At 42.4% G+C, this 15229-nt stretch overlaps 1 protein-coding gene across 3 annotated transcripts in view; it reads right to left on the reverse strand.

Moving 5' to 3' along the window:
• The window catches only part of znrf3 (zinc and ring finger 3), a 79635-nt gene extending 66932 nt beyond the window's left edge, over positions 1–12703 (reverse strand). Inside the window, exon 1 of one of the 3 annotated variants that reach the window (XM_036213406.1) lies at positions 12098–12703. In XM_036213406.1, the coding sequence (XP_036069299.1) occupies positions 12098–12334 (237 nt within the window). In that variant the 5' untranslated portion in view covers positions 12335–12703. The remainder of the gene's footprint in view (positions 1–12097) is intronic. The other 2 variants (XM_024276006.2, XM_024276005.2) reach the window with 2 other exon arrangements.
• Between the last annotated feature and the right edge of the window lie 2526 nt (positions 12704–15229).

Genomic DNA, 15229 nt, shown 5'->3' on the forward strand with positions numbered 1-15229 from the left:
ATTCATGTGGTTTACACCCGCGGCATGGGACCCGGCGGATGTTCGGTCAGCCTGGCGGGGCCCCCTCCCCGTTCAGGCCGGAGGACAGCGGGAGAAGGCCCGGCTTCAGCTGCTGGAACGGGTGGAGCAGGAGGAGCTGTGGAGGAACTTTAAATTGTGGAGAGAAAAAAACTGTCCTACGTCGTTCATGCTTAAACCACATATTTATTGAGGCTGGGTATCGGGAAAAATTTCCAGAATTGATTTGGTTCAACTTGGATCAATTCAATTCGGATATTTTTTTTGTTTCTCAGTTCGATTTAATTCAATTTTGAGTTTACACATTTAGACTCATTTCTTTAAAAATACACTAATAAGATATAAAGATATTCCTACTAATCTAATACAGTTCAAAATGTATGAGATTGTTAATACTATACAGTTTTACATGAATTCTCAAACAATAAATCTAAAACAATTGTTCTGCCTCTCCTTTAGGGCGTTTTAGTTTGGCCACTAGATGGCAATCGTGCTATAGCTTTACACCTTATTCCAAAAGAAGAAGAAAGTATGAGCAAAAAACTGTGTTTTAGACCATAAAGTGTTACTTTACAAAATATTACCCTAAAAGAGTTTGCAAAACTCATGCCAGTGAGTAAGTAAAGATGTTCATTTAGTCATGTTTATGTCGAGCGTTAGCATTACGTCTGGTTCACGCTGGACACAGAAGTGTCACAGTGCCGGAATGGAGGCCGCTTCCATTTGGCGCCGTTGTCAATTTATGGTGCGGTTTACACTAGGTGCGGAGCGCTGTGGAGGGCTCCCACTGTGCAGCGGATTGCTTCTGCTCCTGGTCTATTTTGAGCACGAACAACGAGCGATCTGTGTCAATCCAGGCAGGAAGTTACATCAAGATACGTACATGAGAAAACCCGGTTTATTTTCGCATCTGGTGCAGGAAAGAGAGGATGCTGCATGCAACCCGCTCTGCACCGCTTCCGCGTCCAGTGTAAACCTAGCGTTAGCCGTCCTATGGAAAATCCTTTTATACGTTGGCATCAAAGCTAGCAGACTTTAGCATTATTATTTATTAGCATTATGCAGTACATCAATCTCTAATTTATGGATCGATTATTATTCAAATAAGCTTAGATTGATTCAGATTGATTAATCAAGCTCTAATATTTGGTCACAATAAATATAAAAGCAATCAATAAATTGTAACTTTACACCAAATAACATAACATTTTAAGTTTAACTTCAATAATTCAAAGAAAAATAAAGTTCATCCCTGCCTAGTGTGAAGAAACAACACACTAACTGTGAGTAAACGCTGAACAATCCAGAAACATTGGAGGGTTTTCCAACACTAAAGGCCGTTTGAGGTCATGACACATTTTTCTAATCAGATTTAAGGCCAGCTTTAACAAGGCCGCTCTAGATCGTAGTCACAAAGGGGTGAATAAACATCAAAGACGCAGCAGCCCCTCACCATCACACTACCCCCACCATGATTGACCTGGGCTGCTATGACCTGAGAATGCCTCACTTATACGTACTCGTACCCCTTAAAGTGCATCTTAGCGGCATTCAGAGTTGCTTGACCTAATTTTGAGATCAGAACATCTGTGACTAAAACCAACAAACCCTCAGAAAGTGCAGCTCCTGTGAGGTATACAATCTGTGCAGCCAGCGATGTGCTGATCCTACAATTAGAGAGGCATTATTTTTTACCTCATCCATGTTCCCAGCTTCTACAGTTGCGTCGACTTTTCTAGAAAGTAAACACATTTTTATGCAGTTTTTTTTTTTTTGCACAATTTTGCTAAATTTCCTGTATATAGTGAAGTAAAAGCGGGTCCGGAGCAGCCGGTCCAGTAGGACCGCTCAGACCGATTACAATGGTTCCTATATGGAGCGCAGCTGCTTTTTAAGGCAAATTAAAGCCCCAGATGTTTGGAGATGCACTCCTTCCTGAACATCAGAACATCAGTCCAGGAATTTGTGGATAATCCAGATGTTTCTTTGTTGCTTTTTAGTGTCTTTCTCCTTAAACGTTTGTCCAAAAATCTCTTTCTGATCGATGGAATCTGACCTGACCTGAGTCAAGCTCCTATCCTCTGTGACTCATTTTGGTTGGTTGCTCCTCATCTGTCGCTTCTATTTCAGTGTCAAAAACTCAGAAGCTGATATGATGCAAAAAAACTATGGTCAGGAAACGATTAAAAAAATTAAACTAATTAATCACAAACCTGGAAAAAATGAATCACTTTTTTTTTTTACAGTATTTGCTGACCACTTGTGAATAATCACAATATGAAATCATAAAAAAAATTCTACATTTAGAACATTTTTTAAGTAGTGCAGTCAATCGATTAATAAAAAAAATCAGATTAATCGAACTTTTGTGTTGGGATTAATCACGATTAATCACAATGTTTTACCAGGTAAAAATTATTTGTAGAATATGGCTCTGGACCACGGATCAACTAGTCTTCTTTTTGTGAAAAAGTGATCTAAACCAGACAAACAGCAAGAAAAAAGTAGTGACCATGATGTAAGCGGGATTATTAATTATATTCAAAATATTAATGAATATTAAGGCATTAATTCTTTTTTATTTATTGCATGCGTTAACGTATTAATGTTAACCGCTCTAAAAAAAAACATAATTAAAAAAAACTGCAGTAAGAACTGATTTTAGTAAAGGTAAATTTTGATTTATTTTTACAATTTCTGTCTGAAATTGAATTGACATTATTATGTGAATAATTTAAACAAAATTGGACGGAGAAATTTTTTGTCTTCCTCGAACAACTTTAATAAACCTGTAATAGTAAAGAAAAAAACATTTCCCTGCATAAAAGTAGGGCGCCACTTCAGCAAAAACGAGGAAGAGGAGGAGGAGGAGGAGGAGTGTGAAACATTTTCACTCTGGAGAAAACCAGAGAAACACAATCCATCAAACCTCCGGCCTCATTGTGTTACAACCTGGATCTTCCTCACGACACAAACCTGCATGCGCTTTAATGAGACTGTGGGAGCAGAGATCAACATCAACCCCACAAAAGCACCCAAAGGGGCAAAAAAAAAAAAAACTCAACTGGAAGCCCAGAGTAAAGGAGCGAATGGTTATGTAATGATGTACACAAAACACAGACCTTTGAACTCGGTGTTCTTGAACGTGGATGAGCGGAAGATCTGTGATAAGACTCCTGCTTTATGAAAACCAAGGCCAGCAGCAGAGAAACGGAGGGGCGGGTGGGCGGGCTACACATCGACTCCATGCACCTTGCAAGTCTTTTGTCAAAAACTAAAGTGCAACAAAAGGGGAGGCTGGCGTTTTGGCCTTCCGGTGTTAGTCAGCACATTCCTGTCCAACAACAAAGGAGGCTGCTGGTCTCACCTCTTAGCTTTTGTTTTAAGACACAATGTGTTGATGCCTCTTTTTTTTTCCAAGCGTGAAAAATACTGAGTCCTTCTCTTTTATTGCTCGTTAAAAACTAAATTTCTTCAACCTCCCTTTACAGGTAGATGCTGTTCACCTTTCGGTATATCCCGACAGGGGTCACCACAGCAAATCACTGATCCGTATACTTGGTTTGGCAGAAATTTTTACACCGAATGCCCTTCCTGACACAACTATGTATATTTTATCCGGGCTGGGGACCGGCACAGGGAGACCCAGACCCGGGCCCCCTTGTTGCTCAAAGTTAGGCAGTAGCATGAAGGATCCACACTGGATTAAGTTTACTGTGACCCTTGGAAAGTGAACCCTTTTTTCCCGTGGGACAGTCCTACCTCCAGCCACTTTGTCCTTATGGGTAGATAAGGAAGAAAAATGGGCAAACATGTGAGGGGGACGCAGGAGGACCACACAAAATATCCCGCCATTTATACAGGAAGTACTAGTAAACAAACCCTCATTCCACTGCGATTTTGAATTATATTCAAAACACTTTTTGACTCATCTTCATACAATAGGTCAGCATGAAACTTGTGTCCACAGGGATCCTACGGGCACTTATGTAGACCTCCATACCAGCGTCTACGCTCATCAGTACCAGAACGTGCACCTTACAAATGACAACAGTGCAATGTAATGGGACAGTAGACCAGAACAAGTGTGTCCAACTTCTGTTAGCCTTACAAATACTACATAACATGCTTCCAACACCCATAACAATAGTACATTCCATTTTCGTGATGTCCCTTGAGGTGACTGGACAAGCCTTAAGATGTAGCCACTAATCTCAACAACCCACCACGGACCAGGACAACCCAAAAACCCGCTCACCTATACAGGTCAACCCTCGTACAGGTGCATGTGTGCAGGTTTTACATCTCACCATTAAACCAGCCTCCCTTTTCAGGACAGTCAAAGCAATGGTTGGATTTTTGATGCTTCATGAGGTGAATGTAGTTCAAGCTGCTGCTCCAACACACCTATGATACAAACGAATCGCCCTACTTCCTGGATTTCTGCACACGTGCAGACCAGCTACAGCAATTATCCAAACTGAAACGTGTGCCGATCACCTGCAACTCCAAACTCCATGTTCACATGTTTCACAGCATTTTTATCTCCTCCAAACGCATCCGAACTCTCAGAGCATCACTCACAACTAATCTACTATTCTAGGAGGGGTGGTGGTGGGGGGTGTTAAGCAACAGAGAAACTGTTTAGTCTGTTCCAAAAACAGCCTCAAATCACTTTGGCTGCAACATAAAAGTGGAATCGGGGTTAGGAGACGATGGCACTTAAAATACATATGTAGCTGCCAAGCCAATAAATGAAAAAAAGAAGCCAGTTTGTGTACTGCTGCTACTGTCGCTTCTGCGCTGGGAGGGGCCCCCGTCCCTGGCATCCGCCGAACGGACCGGCCCATTACGGCCTCTTGGGGTTTCCAGGCTGCGGTGAGAAGGCGCACTGGATGGTTTCAACCACTAAAGCCCTCATTATAGTCTAAATGCAGCGCGACACAACTCCTGCCAACTGTAAGGTAGAAGCTTCAGTCTTTAGGCGCATTGTTGTCTGAGGAGAAGGACGAAGAAGGGGGAGGAGGATGAGGAGGATGCGCCGGGTCGCCTCTTATGAAGAAGTCACATTATTCCTTCAGGTTTGGGCCGATGGCCTCTATGTGGTGTTCTCTGTGCCACGTCTCTCACTGGGGGAGCCAGATGTAGCAGGAAAAATGCCTTTAGAGACAATACAAGATGGAGCTTCTATTCATATCAAAGCTGTTCTAATCAGGTGATCTTTGCGTTCAAGAGTGCAAACACCACTTTTGATAAATTTGGTCTCTGTTTATGTCCATTAGAGAGAGAGAGAGGGAGGCTCTTTTACCAACTTATTTAGCCCATTTAAGTCCTGCTACAATCATCTTTTGACCTACTTTTATAACATTCCCAGTGATCTTTCAATTATGATTATGCCCTTTTTTGACAAAAATCACAAAAACTGTGTTGTTATCTAGGACATAGTTTCTGCAGCACAGCAGTAGTTCATTCTCAGAGTGGTGGAACTATTGGCGACACAGATTAAGCTCGAGAATCACAAGGATATGAATATAGAAATACTCGAAAATGCACATTTTAAGCTTAATTTTCTCTATATTTGTCCTCTGCCATCAGAAAAATGCCACAAGAACATGTTAAAAACATAAATATCATCAGAGCGGGCCTGTAATCTTACGGTCACAAATACAACTGCCACTGCGGGATGAGGAGGCATCAGCAGAATATTCGAGATTTAATGCCGCCACCCAATTTTTTTGAAAATCGCTTGCGTAGACATGGATGTAGATGTAGGATTGCAGAATGGCAACCTTTTTATATACTCCTGGGCTACCGGATGGCTGGCCATCGGTGGCATTTGGTATGGATGGCCAACATCCCAAGACATTTACACAAAGTTCAATCAGATTTGCCACCGGCCCCAGCTGTCGCCCGATTTTTTAATGGCATCATCCCCGTCCGTCACTGGACTGCAACTGCGGGACTTCGAAATTTACCTTCCCAGCTACTGACCGATGCCAACTTTTAGAAAAAAATCATCCGGTCACCATGAAATTTTAACTATTTTCTTGAAACCTCCGCGGCATGTAAAAAAACCAACTGCCTCCTCCCAATTACAAATGGAACAAGGCGGCCACTTGTCGAATTTGCAAAAAAAACTTGCATTTAGGTCACCAGGTCATAGAATTTTGGACAAGAGACCACTGGGCAGCCATAGCACAGAAGTAGGGCAGTCGACTCCTGATCGAGAGATTGCAGGTTCAATTCCCGCCTTGCCTGCCCATGTGACATTGAACCCCAAAGTGCCTCTGGTGGAAGGTTGGTGGCAGTGTTCGGCAGCGGAGCCACCACCAGTGTGTGAATGGGTGAATGGGACTGTGACTATTAGGCACTTAGGACCTTTAAAGAAGGTACAACTTTACACCATTTACCAGAATTTAACTAGGTAATCAATGAAAATACAAACAAAAGGATTAAGATCAATCCTGGCTTTTTATGGAAACCTTAGTTTATTTATTGTTGAGGTTTCCCACCAATCCTTCTTTCACATCTGCAATCTGGCTCTGAACCACATACAGAAACTTTACACCTCTGATTTAAAAGTGCAACACCACAAATCCCATCAACAAGTTCTGTTGTATGACTTTCATTTCTGCATAGAAACAGCTAAAAAGTGCTGCAGGAACTACAGACTTCACGAAACACGGAGCAGTTCCAGAACATCTGCAGAAGACAGACGAGTCCCAGTTTGATTCCAAAAGAAGACATCCACAAATATCCCATAGCAACCAAACAACTTTCTTCATGTCGGACACTAAGGAACGCATTTGGTGATTTTTGCATTTCTATTTTTAAGTAAACTTTCCTTAGCAACTATTGTTTATCACACCCAAATGTTGACCGTGAAGCCAAAATATGGATGGTTTCAGCTCGGACTAGGATTCAAATTAAACTATTTCTCTTTTTCATCATGCATCCATTTTTTTTCCACTCATCCAGGACCTGGTTGGGGCAGCAGTCTAAGCAAAGATGTCCAGACTTCCCTCTCCCCGGCCACTTCCTCCAGCTCCTCTGGGAGGACCCCGAGGCGTTCCCTGGCCAACCAAAAGTTGTAGTCTCTCCAGCGTGTCCTGAGTCTTCCTCAGGGCCTCCACTCATTGGGGCAGGCAAGGAACACCTTTCCAGGGAGGCTTCCAGGAGGCATCTGGACCTACTCCGAGCTCTTTCTGGGTGACCGAGCTTCTCACCCTATCTCTAAGGGAGCACCCTGCAACCCTCCAGAGGAAACTTGGTTCAGCCGCTTGTCGTCGGGATCTCGTTTTTTGGGTTATGACCCAGAGCTCATGACTATAGGCGGACAGCGCTCCAATCCGCCTGTCGATCTCACGCTCCGATCTTCCCAACTCGTGAACAAGACCCCAAGATATTAAAACTCCTTCAGCCTGAAGCAGGAGCACTCCACCCATGAGAGAGGGCAAACTACCTTTTTCATCATAAAACTGTAAACTTTTATCAACAGAGAAGAAAATCTGATTTAATATTGTAACGGATATCTGTGGATTGCTCTTATTTGTATAGGGAGTCGGATATTTTAATCCCAACAAAAATCTAAAGCTTTAACAGCATCTTTCCTGCAATGGCAAATAAAAACTTTTCTTTTTTTATAAATTTTTAAATAAATTTTACCTCAAAAAGTGAAAAAAATCTGGAAAAAATACATGTACAGTAGAAATTTCTAAAAAAATCAGAGTTTTACAGTAAGAACATGTCATCTCATCTGATGACACAGTCTAATGTCCTGTCAGAGTGATTTAAAGAGACCTCAATTACTTTCCTAATACAGAGTTGAGCCAAAGCAGTTAAAGAAACCTGGGGCTTGGCACCAGTTCATCGTCCCAAGAAGCAAATTAACTTAATTTATTATTTTTGGCCCCGGCAGTGTGTGCCACTTTTAGCACTCTTCAGGCAAAGCTGAGGCCCTGTTAGCTTTAGGGAATTAGAAAAGGAGCGTACAAGTGGTGATCATACTCGAGTCTTTGCTCAGGATCAATGCCAGCAGCCCCCCCCCACACACACACACACACACACACACTCTCTCCCCTGAATTTGAACCCGTACCTGCTGAAGTCCGACCACTACTGTGCACACAAAGCAAACCTTCCCATCAAACAGCAGCAGAGACGACCTGAGGCTTCACAAAAAGTTCGCCCATCGTGTCACCCTTTCCGTGTGATTGTTGCACAGGTAAATATTTGCACTCAGAACAGGTCCAGCTCAGAACCCAGCAGGAATCCCCTTCAAAGTCGAAGACAGCAACCCGGCTTGAGTTTCAAAGTGTGCTCTAAGCCATCTTGTCAGCTTCGTCTTACATAAATCTTCAGTGGAAACTATATGGAGAAGTTTGGGAGTGCTGGACAAGCTGCCCCTCATTACAGCCTGACAAAGTATAAGCTGTCTCCAAGTGGTCAGACGCTATGTTTGCAAAGAAAGCAAACCTAAATAGATGTGGCTTTTCGATGTAAAGCCGAGATCCGACTTCGCTGTGTGGTTACCAAGCAGCGCCGAATGACCACGGTGGGGCTCCCCACCTTTGATCGCCGTGTATCGTCTTTCTTTTACCGCCAGAGTCCTGGTTTGTAAGTGAAAACCAAACTGCAGGTGGAAGAACTTGCAGTGGAGGGGATGCACGGCTGCTGCACAATACCTGACCCCAGTTTTTCTTTGGGGTTCAGCATGTAATGATGTCTTAGTCACATACATCCGTACGGGGGGTGACCTGAAAGGGTGTTTTTGGGTTGTTGAGGGTCATAAGCAGGTGCGGCTATCTCTTAACCCTTGTGCTATCTTATGGGGTCCAGATGACCCCAGCCTTACACTCACTGGCGTGTTATCCATACCATGATAAATGTGGATAAAACTGGACAGGATTTCATATCTGCTATGGACACCAGTGAAAATTAAAAATTATTGAAAAAAATAAGGTTCAGCATGCTATCTTGTGGGGTCCAGATGACCCTTCTCCAAACATCAACATACCTAGAATAGTGCAAGGTTTACAAGCAGCGCAGATATGTCTTGTAGTTACCTTTTGGCTTGTATGGCCACCACAAGGGAGGTCATGGAAATGGAACATACCCTTGGTACGGTACGGTACGGTAATGTGAAGTATCTATAAGGTCGATGGAAGTTGAACGCACTAATGACGTAGAGGGGATGTCGTCATAAGATTTCCATTAGGGCTGCCATAATTTGACGACTAATCGACAATTATAATAGTCTACAACTAATTTAATAGTTAATTGGTCGTTAGTTTATATTATATGTCGGAGTGTAGTAAAGTTGAAAGTTATAATGGCATTGTGCTAGCTTTTTGGACTATTTTGGCATTTATTAAGGTTTTATAGGCTATTTTGAAATTAAGCAAATATTTCAGCTACATGCTAACCATTTTGGTTAGTTTAGGATTTTTTTCAATTTCTTAGGCTATTTTGGAGTTCAGCTGCATGCTAGCTGTTTTGGCTAATGTATGCTTTTATACAGTTTTTGAGGCTAATTTTGTATTTAACTAATATTTTAGCTAACTATCAGCTTCAGCGTGTTAAGATATTAGCTACAGTGATTTCAGCTATCAGCTTCAGCGTTTTTAGCCATAAATTTCAGCATCTTCAGCTATCAGCACTAGCGTCTTCAGCAGCCAAATTCAGAGTACAGCATTCACACTAGCAATATTGCAGGTAATGCTATATATATATATATATATATATATATATATATATAAAGTTTTTTGTTAGTTTAAAGCTAATGATGGTTAAGATGTGGGTTTTACGTCCAGTTTGCGCATGACCAGATTAGTCGATTAATCTGAAAAAATGATTGGTGATTAGTCGACTATTAAAATAGTCGCTTATGTCAGCACTAATGTCCACACTAGTCTGTGCCACCTTATAGGGTCCAGATGACCCAAGCCTTACATGTTATCCGCCCCATGATAAATGTGGATGAAGGTGGACAGGATTTCATGTCCGCTATGAACACGAGTGAAAATCAAAAATTATTGAAAAAAAAAGTTCTGCGCACTGTCTAGGGGGGTCCAGATCCCAACGTCAACATACCTAAGATAGCATAAGGGTCACAGAGAGTGCAGGTGTGTCTTGTAGTTACCTTGTGGCTCATATGGCCACCTCAAAGGAGGCCGTGGAACATACCATTGTCATTGTAATATAAAGTATTTATAAGGTTGATGGAAGTTGAACACACTGATGACTCACAGGAGATGTCGTCATAAGATGTCCTTGCACCACACAAGATTCACAAGGTGCAATTACCAGCCCCTTACTGACCGCGCAAATGCTGCAGGTACAAGGTGTTCAGGTGAAAGATGCCCATACTATGCTCTGAATGAGACCCCTGCGTCTCACCTATTTCATACTTACATACTCCTGCTGTTTAAGTATTTGCTGTGATCCGTCACCCGCAGCACACCCATAGAAAAAAAAAAATTTTGCTCTAAGAGTTCACCAAGTGGTCTATGATCATCTAATTTCTTGTGGGCCACCATACAGTTTTGCCGATTTTTCACCCGCAGACAACCCGTACCCATCGGTAGATGCAGTCGTGAATATAGCCTCGCTCCCACTGAGTGGTTTGTTTTCACGGCGCAGGCGTGGTGTAGACTGCTAGCGTGTCATAAGAAAAGAAAAGCAACAACAATGGCGGTCATCCAGGATCTCGTCTTTTTCTTGCTTCACTTCTGGTACATGGTGTATAACAGGAAGACAGCTCTTTTAGCAGATAAGAAGAATACCATCATGAAGAGGAAAACTGAAATGCTAGCTTAGCGCTATATTGCTGTTTTTTAATGTTGTCATTTCTGCAAATCAACAGGTGGCTAGAGCGGCTCCGCCCCACCATCCTGTTTCATTTTTCTACAACGAATGGGGGCCCTCAAGAGATATGGGTCAGTACTGTTTAATGGGTCTATTTTACAATGGAAACCCTCAAAATAGAGGACCGGACCGTACGAACCGCACAGTGGATTCAAAGCTTTAGATCAGGGGTGTCTAAAGCTAGTTTTCGAGAAATTCTGCCTTATCTGCTGCTGATTACCTGGATCAGGTGCGTTTAGCTAATTAGGAGCTTCGGTGGCAGGTAGGTTGGAAAACAAGTACCGGCCCTTGAGGACTGACTTTGGACACCCCTGCTTCAGATTGACCTTCAGAAGGTGATAATTCCATAGCAACCATACAACTTTTTCAGTACTTGGGCCTAATGATTACATGTGGAGAAATTGAAGTCTCTGAGTCAAAGTAAAATCCTCCAGTTTCCTTAGCAACCAAAGTTTTTTTCTAATCCCGTCGGTGTCAGAACATCAAATGCTTCAAGTGGGCGTGGTTTGATGGTAGAGTAAAATATTTGTCAACATCTTTAGGCTTTTAACTGAAGTTGGGATGATTTGTTCTGATCCAAAAGTTAAAAGGTGGCACAAAGTTTATGAACTCCACGGTGTTTATGAGCTGGAGAGCAAAAAACCTGCAAAGATCTTTAATTGCTGCCGCTTTCATTCTGGAGGAGCTGCACGCGCGCATGCAAGCCGAGTGCACTTGTGGTTGACATGTTGCAGGATGATTGGGGGGCGGGGGTGGGGTGGGGGGTGTATGGTCCCCCCAAAAACACAATGTTCACAATATTAAAAAACAAAAACACGCACACACAAAATAAGACATTTTTGGTCATTTAAAAGGAGGTCAAGTTTGGAGGACATTTTTAAAAAGTTGCTGTAAAAGTTTCCAAACTTTTACGCACACATTTCAGGAAACGCTTTTGCTCCAAATTGCGCGCATTTCCGTGCGTAAAGTGCGCAGAAGTGATCTGCAGACTCCAGCTGAATAACTTGCAGAAGCATGTTTCCCCGTGAATGAATTCCAGCAGATAGGAGCCATCTTGTGACCGCATATGCTTGCAGGCTTCGAACCATCCTCCGCCGCGCCATGCAGGCAGGCAGGCGGGGAGGCTGCTCACCCCCCACACCCAGCCCTCTCCCTCGGTGGAAAAAAAAGTTTGAAGCTCGGTAAAATTCCAGCCCGGAGTCTCGCGCACTTACTTGAACGATCTCCCCCTCCGCGCTGATCGTGGCTCCGGCTTTGGAGAAGCGTCCCTGCAAGCCAGTCGTGTACGTGGTATAATCCCCATTGGGACTGGACTCGAACAGCACCACTTCCACAAAGGCTGTATCCTTGGCGGCACCGAGAGAGGCGGCGGCGGCGGCCAGCAAGACCACCAGGAGCAGCGCGTCGGGCGCACGAGCCGAGCCTCCTCCTTGCCGCGGTAAAAGCATCATCTTGCCGGCTGGATCGGCTCGGATCGGGACATAATTTCTCACGGGTGAACTGGTCAGGTGGAGGCGTCTGGAAGCGGCTCCGCGCGCGCGCACAGCCTCAAAGGAGTCGGGATTGTGCAATAAAAGCCGAGCTGGGCTGAAGCGTGTTTGTTTCACCACCGCGAGCCTTGTCAATTACACTGGCCCTCTCTCCCTCCTCCTCCTCCTCCCCCTCCTCCTCTCCTCCTCTACAAAGCGGATCTCCTTTGATCTTCGAACACGTGATATTTTTTAGTTTCCCCCCCTCTCTCTCTCCCAAAAGGGCTCTATCCCCACCCACCGCTCCGTCTGACCCTCTCTCCTCCGCGCTCCCCTCTCTGAAGTGCCAGCACTCCGTTAAGGAGGCGCCGCGCGCTCCTGCTATTATCGTCCTATTTCTGCGCAAACTTCCACAATTCCGCGCAAACTTCGCGGGGAAGTGCGTTTTCCCGAGCGGACCCTGAAGTGGATCCGGCGTGTTCCGCGGTGCCGTAGTCCGGTTCCTCTCCCTGCGCTTTCAGCCGCAATACCACCTTAAAACAAACACGACCCCGGTCCAGGACGCTTCATGATTTACCCGGGCTAATTTTTCTATCACATCCATGTTTGCTCACCCAGTGGCTACAACTGTGGACTGCATTTTCACCAAATTAACAACAGTAAACAATTTAACTCCATTTGTATTAAAAAGTGCAAAAGGGAGCATTCTACCTTAAATCTTGTTTGTATTTAAGCATGTGGAGCACCTGTAGAATGAACTAAACTCATTTTAAGGTGGTCATTTCCACTGAGCATGCTCCAGGTGACCGGACACAACAAAATGATGGAACAAACAAGTCAATTACTCATATATGTATGAATAAGTTACATTCTGGTCCTCATTTAGACAAATCATTGACATTTCATAATTTTGACATACTTGAAAAGAGAAAATCTCAAATAAAATTTGCATTTAAATGTTCATTAATTATGCACAAAGTTGTCCCAAGGCTAAATGCATTATAACAACCCCAAAAATTACCTAAAATAATTATATTTTAAGTTTAAGTATGTTTAAATCAGGGCTGGGCAAACTAACTATTTAATCTGGCCCGCCAAACTTTAATACATGATATTGATTGCCCATATTAATGCTTTGTTTTGGTGTCTCCCCACAGACATAGAAAAAATTACTACAAATAAATTCACCTTTACAGAAAGTTATTCTGCATTCTTGTAGTGTTTGGAAGTTTCTTGTTTTTCTGATATTCATGATGTGTGATTTACAAGTTGGACATTCATTTTTCCGATTATTCCAACATAACAAGAATGCAGCATTTCAATGAGTTTTAGTTTTTACCTGAGGGACATCCCATTGGTGAAAACTGCACTAAAATGTGAACAAAAAACACAGTTTTGAAAAAAAATCCAAAAATGTTCTGTTTAAAATAATTCTCAATCAATATTAAGGTATGTTTTTGTCCAGATCCTACTGTATGTTTTTTCTTTCTTTTACAAGGTGAATTACCAAAACACGCCACAAATCTGCTCCATCTATCAAATTAAGAACCCTTTGTGGCCCACGAGTAAGAAAGTTTGCCCATCCTTGGTTTAAATGCTGCACTTAAGTCTGAATTAACATTTTTACATGCAGCTATGAATGAATCTTTATTTATTTTTACACATCTTGCCAAAGTGCTTCAAAAGAGACAATTAAATATTAAGGAAATTCAGAGCAAAAAAGTACAATAAAATTACAAGTAAAACGTCAAAAACTGATTTAAAAAAGGGTAAGATAGTAATTTTTATTTCATGTGTGTGCATTTTCAACAAAGTTGCTCACATTGACGTGTAGTAACTAAATCAAGCAATAGATGGCAGCATATTTCTATACCTAAAATTAAAAGAAGCATGCTAATATTAACAAAATTGATTAAAAAAAAAAAAGAAAAGTTTTTTTTTACCTTAGCTCTGAAAAATAAAATCCTGTGTTTTTTTTTTTTTTACATGTTTTTGTTGCATTTTTCTGATGATGGATGACATAAATAAATACGTTTAGGCTTGAAACTGCATTTTTTAGTGTTTATTTATTCAAAGCTATTACAAGCTCCCGGCTCCGCCCCATTCTGATGCATCCACTTGCAGACAAATAGTTCCATAAACGTCTTTGTTTTCCTCATCCGATCTGGAATCTGGAGCAGAACTGTACGGCTGGATTTTTGTTGCATCGTTGGGTTTGTGAGAGGCTGTAAGCTAGCAAGAGAGCATGTAAACAGAGGGATGTCAGCAATAGGAACCAATGGCAGCAACGGTCCGTCCACAACTTTCATTTTAACGAACTTCTACCGCTCTGCAGAAACTATGGCCTCAAAAACGAAACAGGTTTTTGGCTTAAAACTGCAGAATCAAAATGAAAAGACCGCTGGGAATGTTTTTAGAAATTCTCAAAAGACGATAGCAGTGTGTCTTCAAGTATGACCAATCTTCAAATCTTTATCTAATTTTTATTTGTGGAGAAAAATATTCATCCATGCAAACTCCAATGTTTCTACTGGTTATTTCAGAGCTTTAATTTGACTTTGTGTCACCATTTGAATTATGAGAATAGTGACTTGGATTTGCATTACGACATGTTAGCAGCTCCTGTGGATCTTCTGCAGAGCATCTTCTCTCTGAGGCTTTTCACTCCTTTATCATTTCGTCTGATCATAAACCTGCAGGCTTGACATGATAGCAAGTTAACAGGATGATAAATTTTTCAAAAATATTCTCTGTAGCTTCTAGCAAAGAAAACTTTCCAGCTGAAGGTCTACAAGGTGACACAGCAGGCTTCCAGAGCGAGCCTTCATCGTTCTGTCAGCTCTGAAATCCAACTGTAAGACTCCTGGGGTTATGCCT

Source organism: Oryzias melastigma, linkage group LG9, assembly GCF_002922805.2.
Source record: "Oryzias melastigma strain HK-1 linkage group LG9, ASM292280v2, whole genome shotgun sequence".
In the NCBI taxonomy this organism is placed as follows: Eukaryota; Metazoa; Chordata; class Actinopteri; order Beloniformes; family Adrianichthyidae; genus Oryzias; species Oryzias melastigma.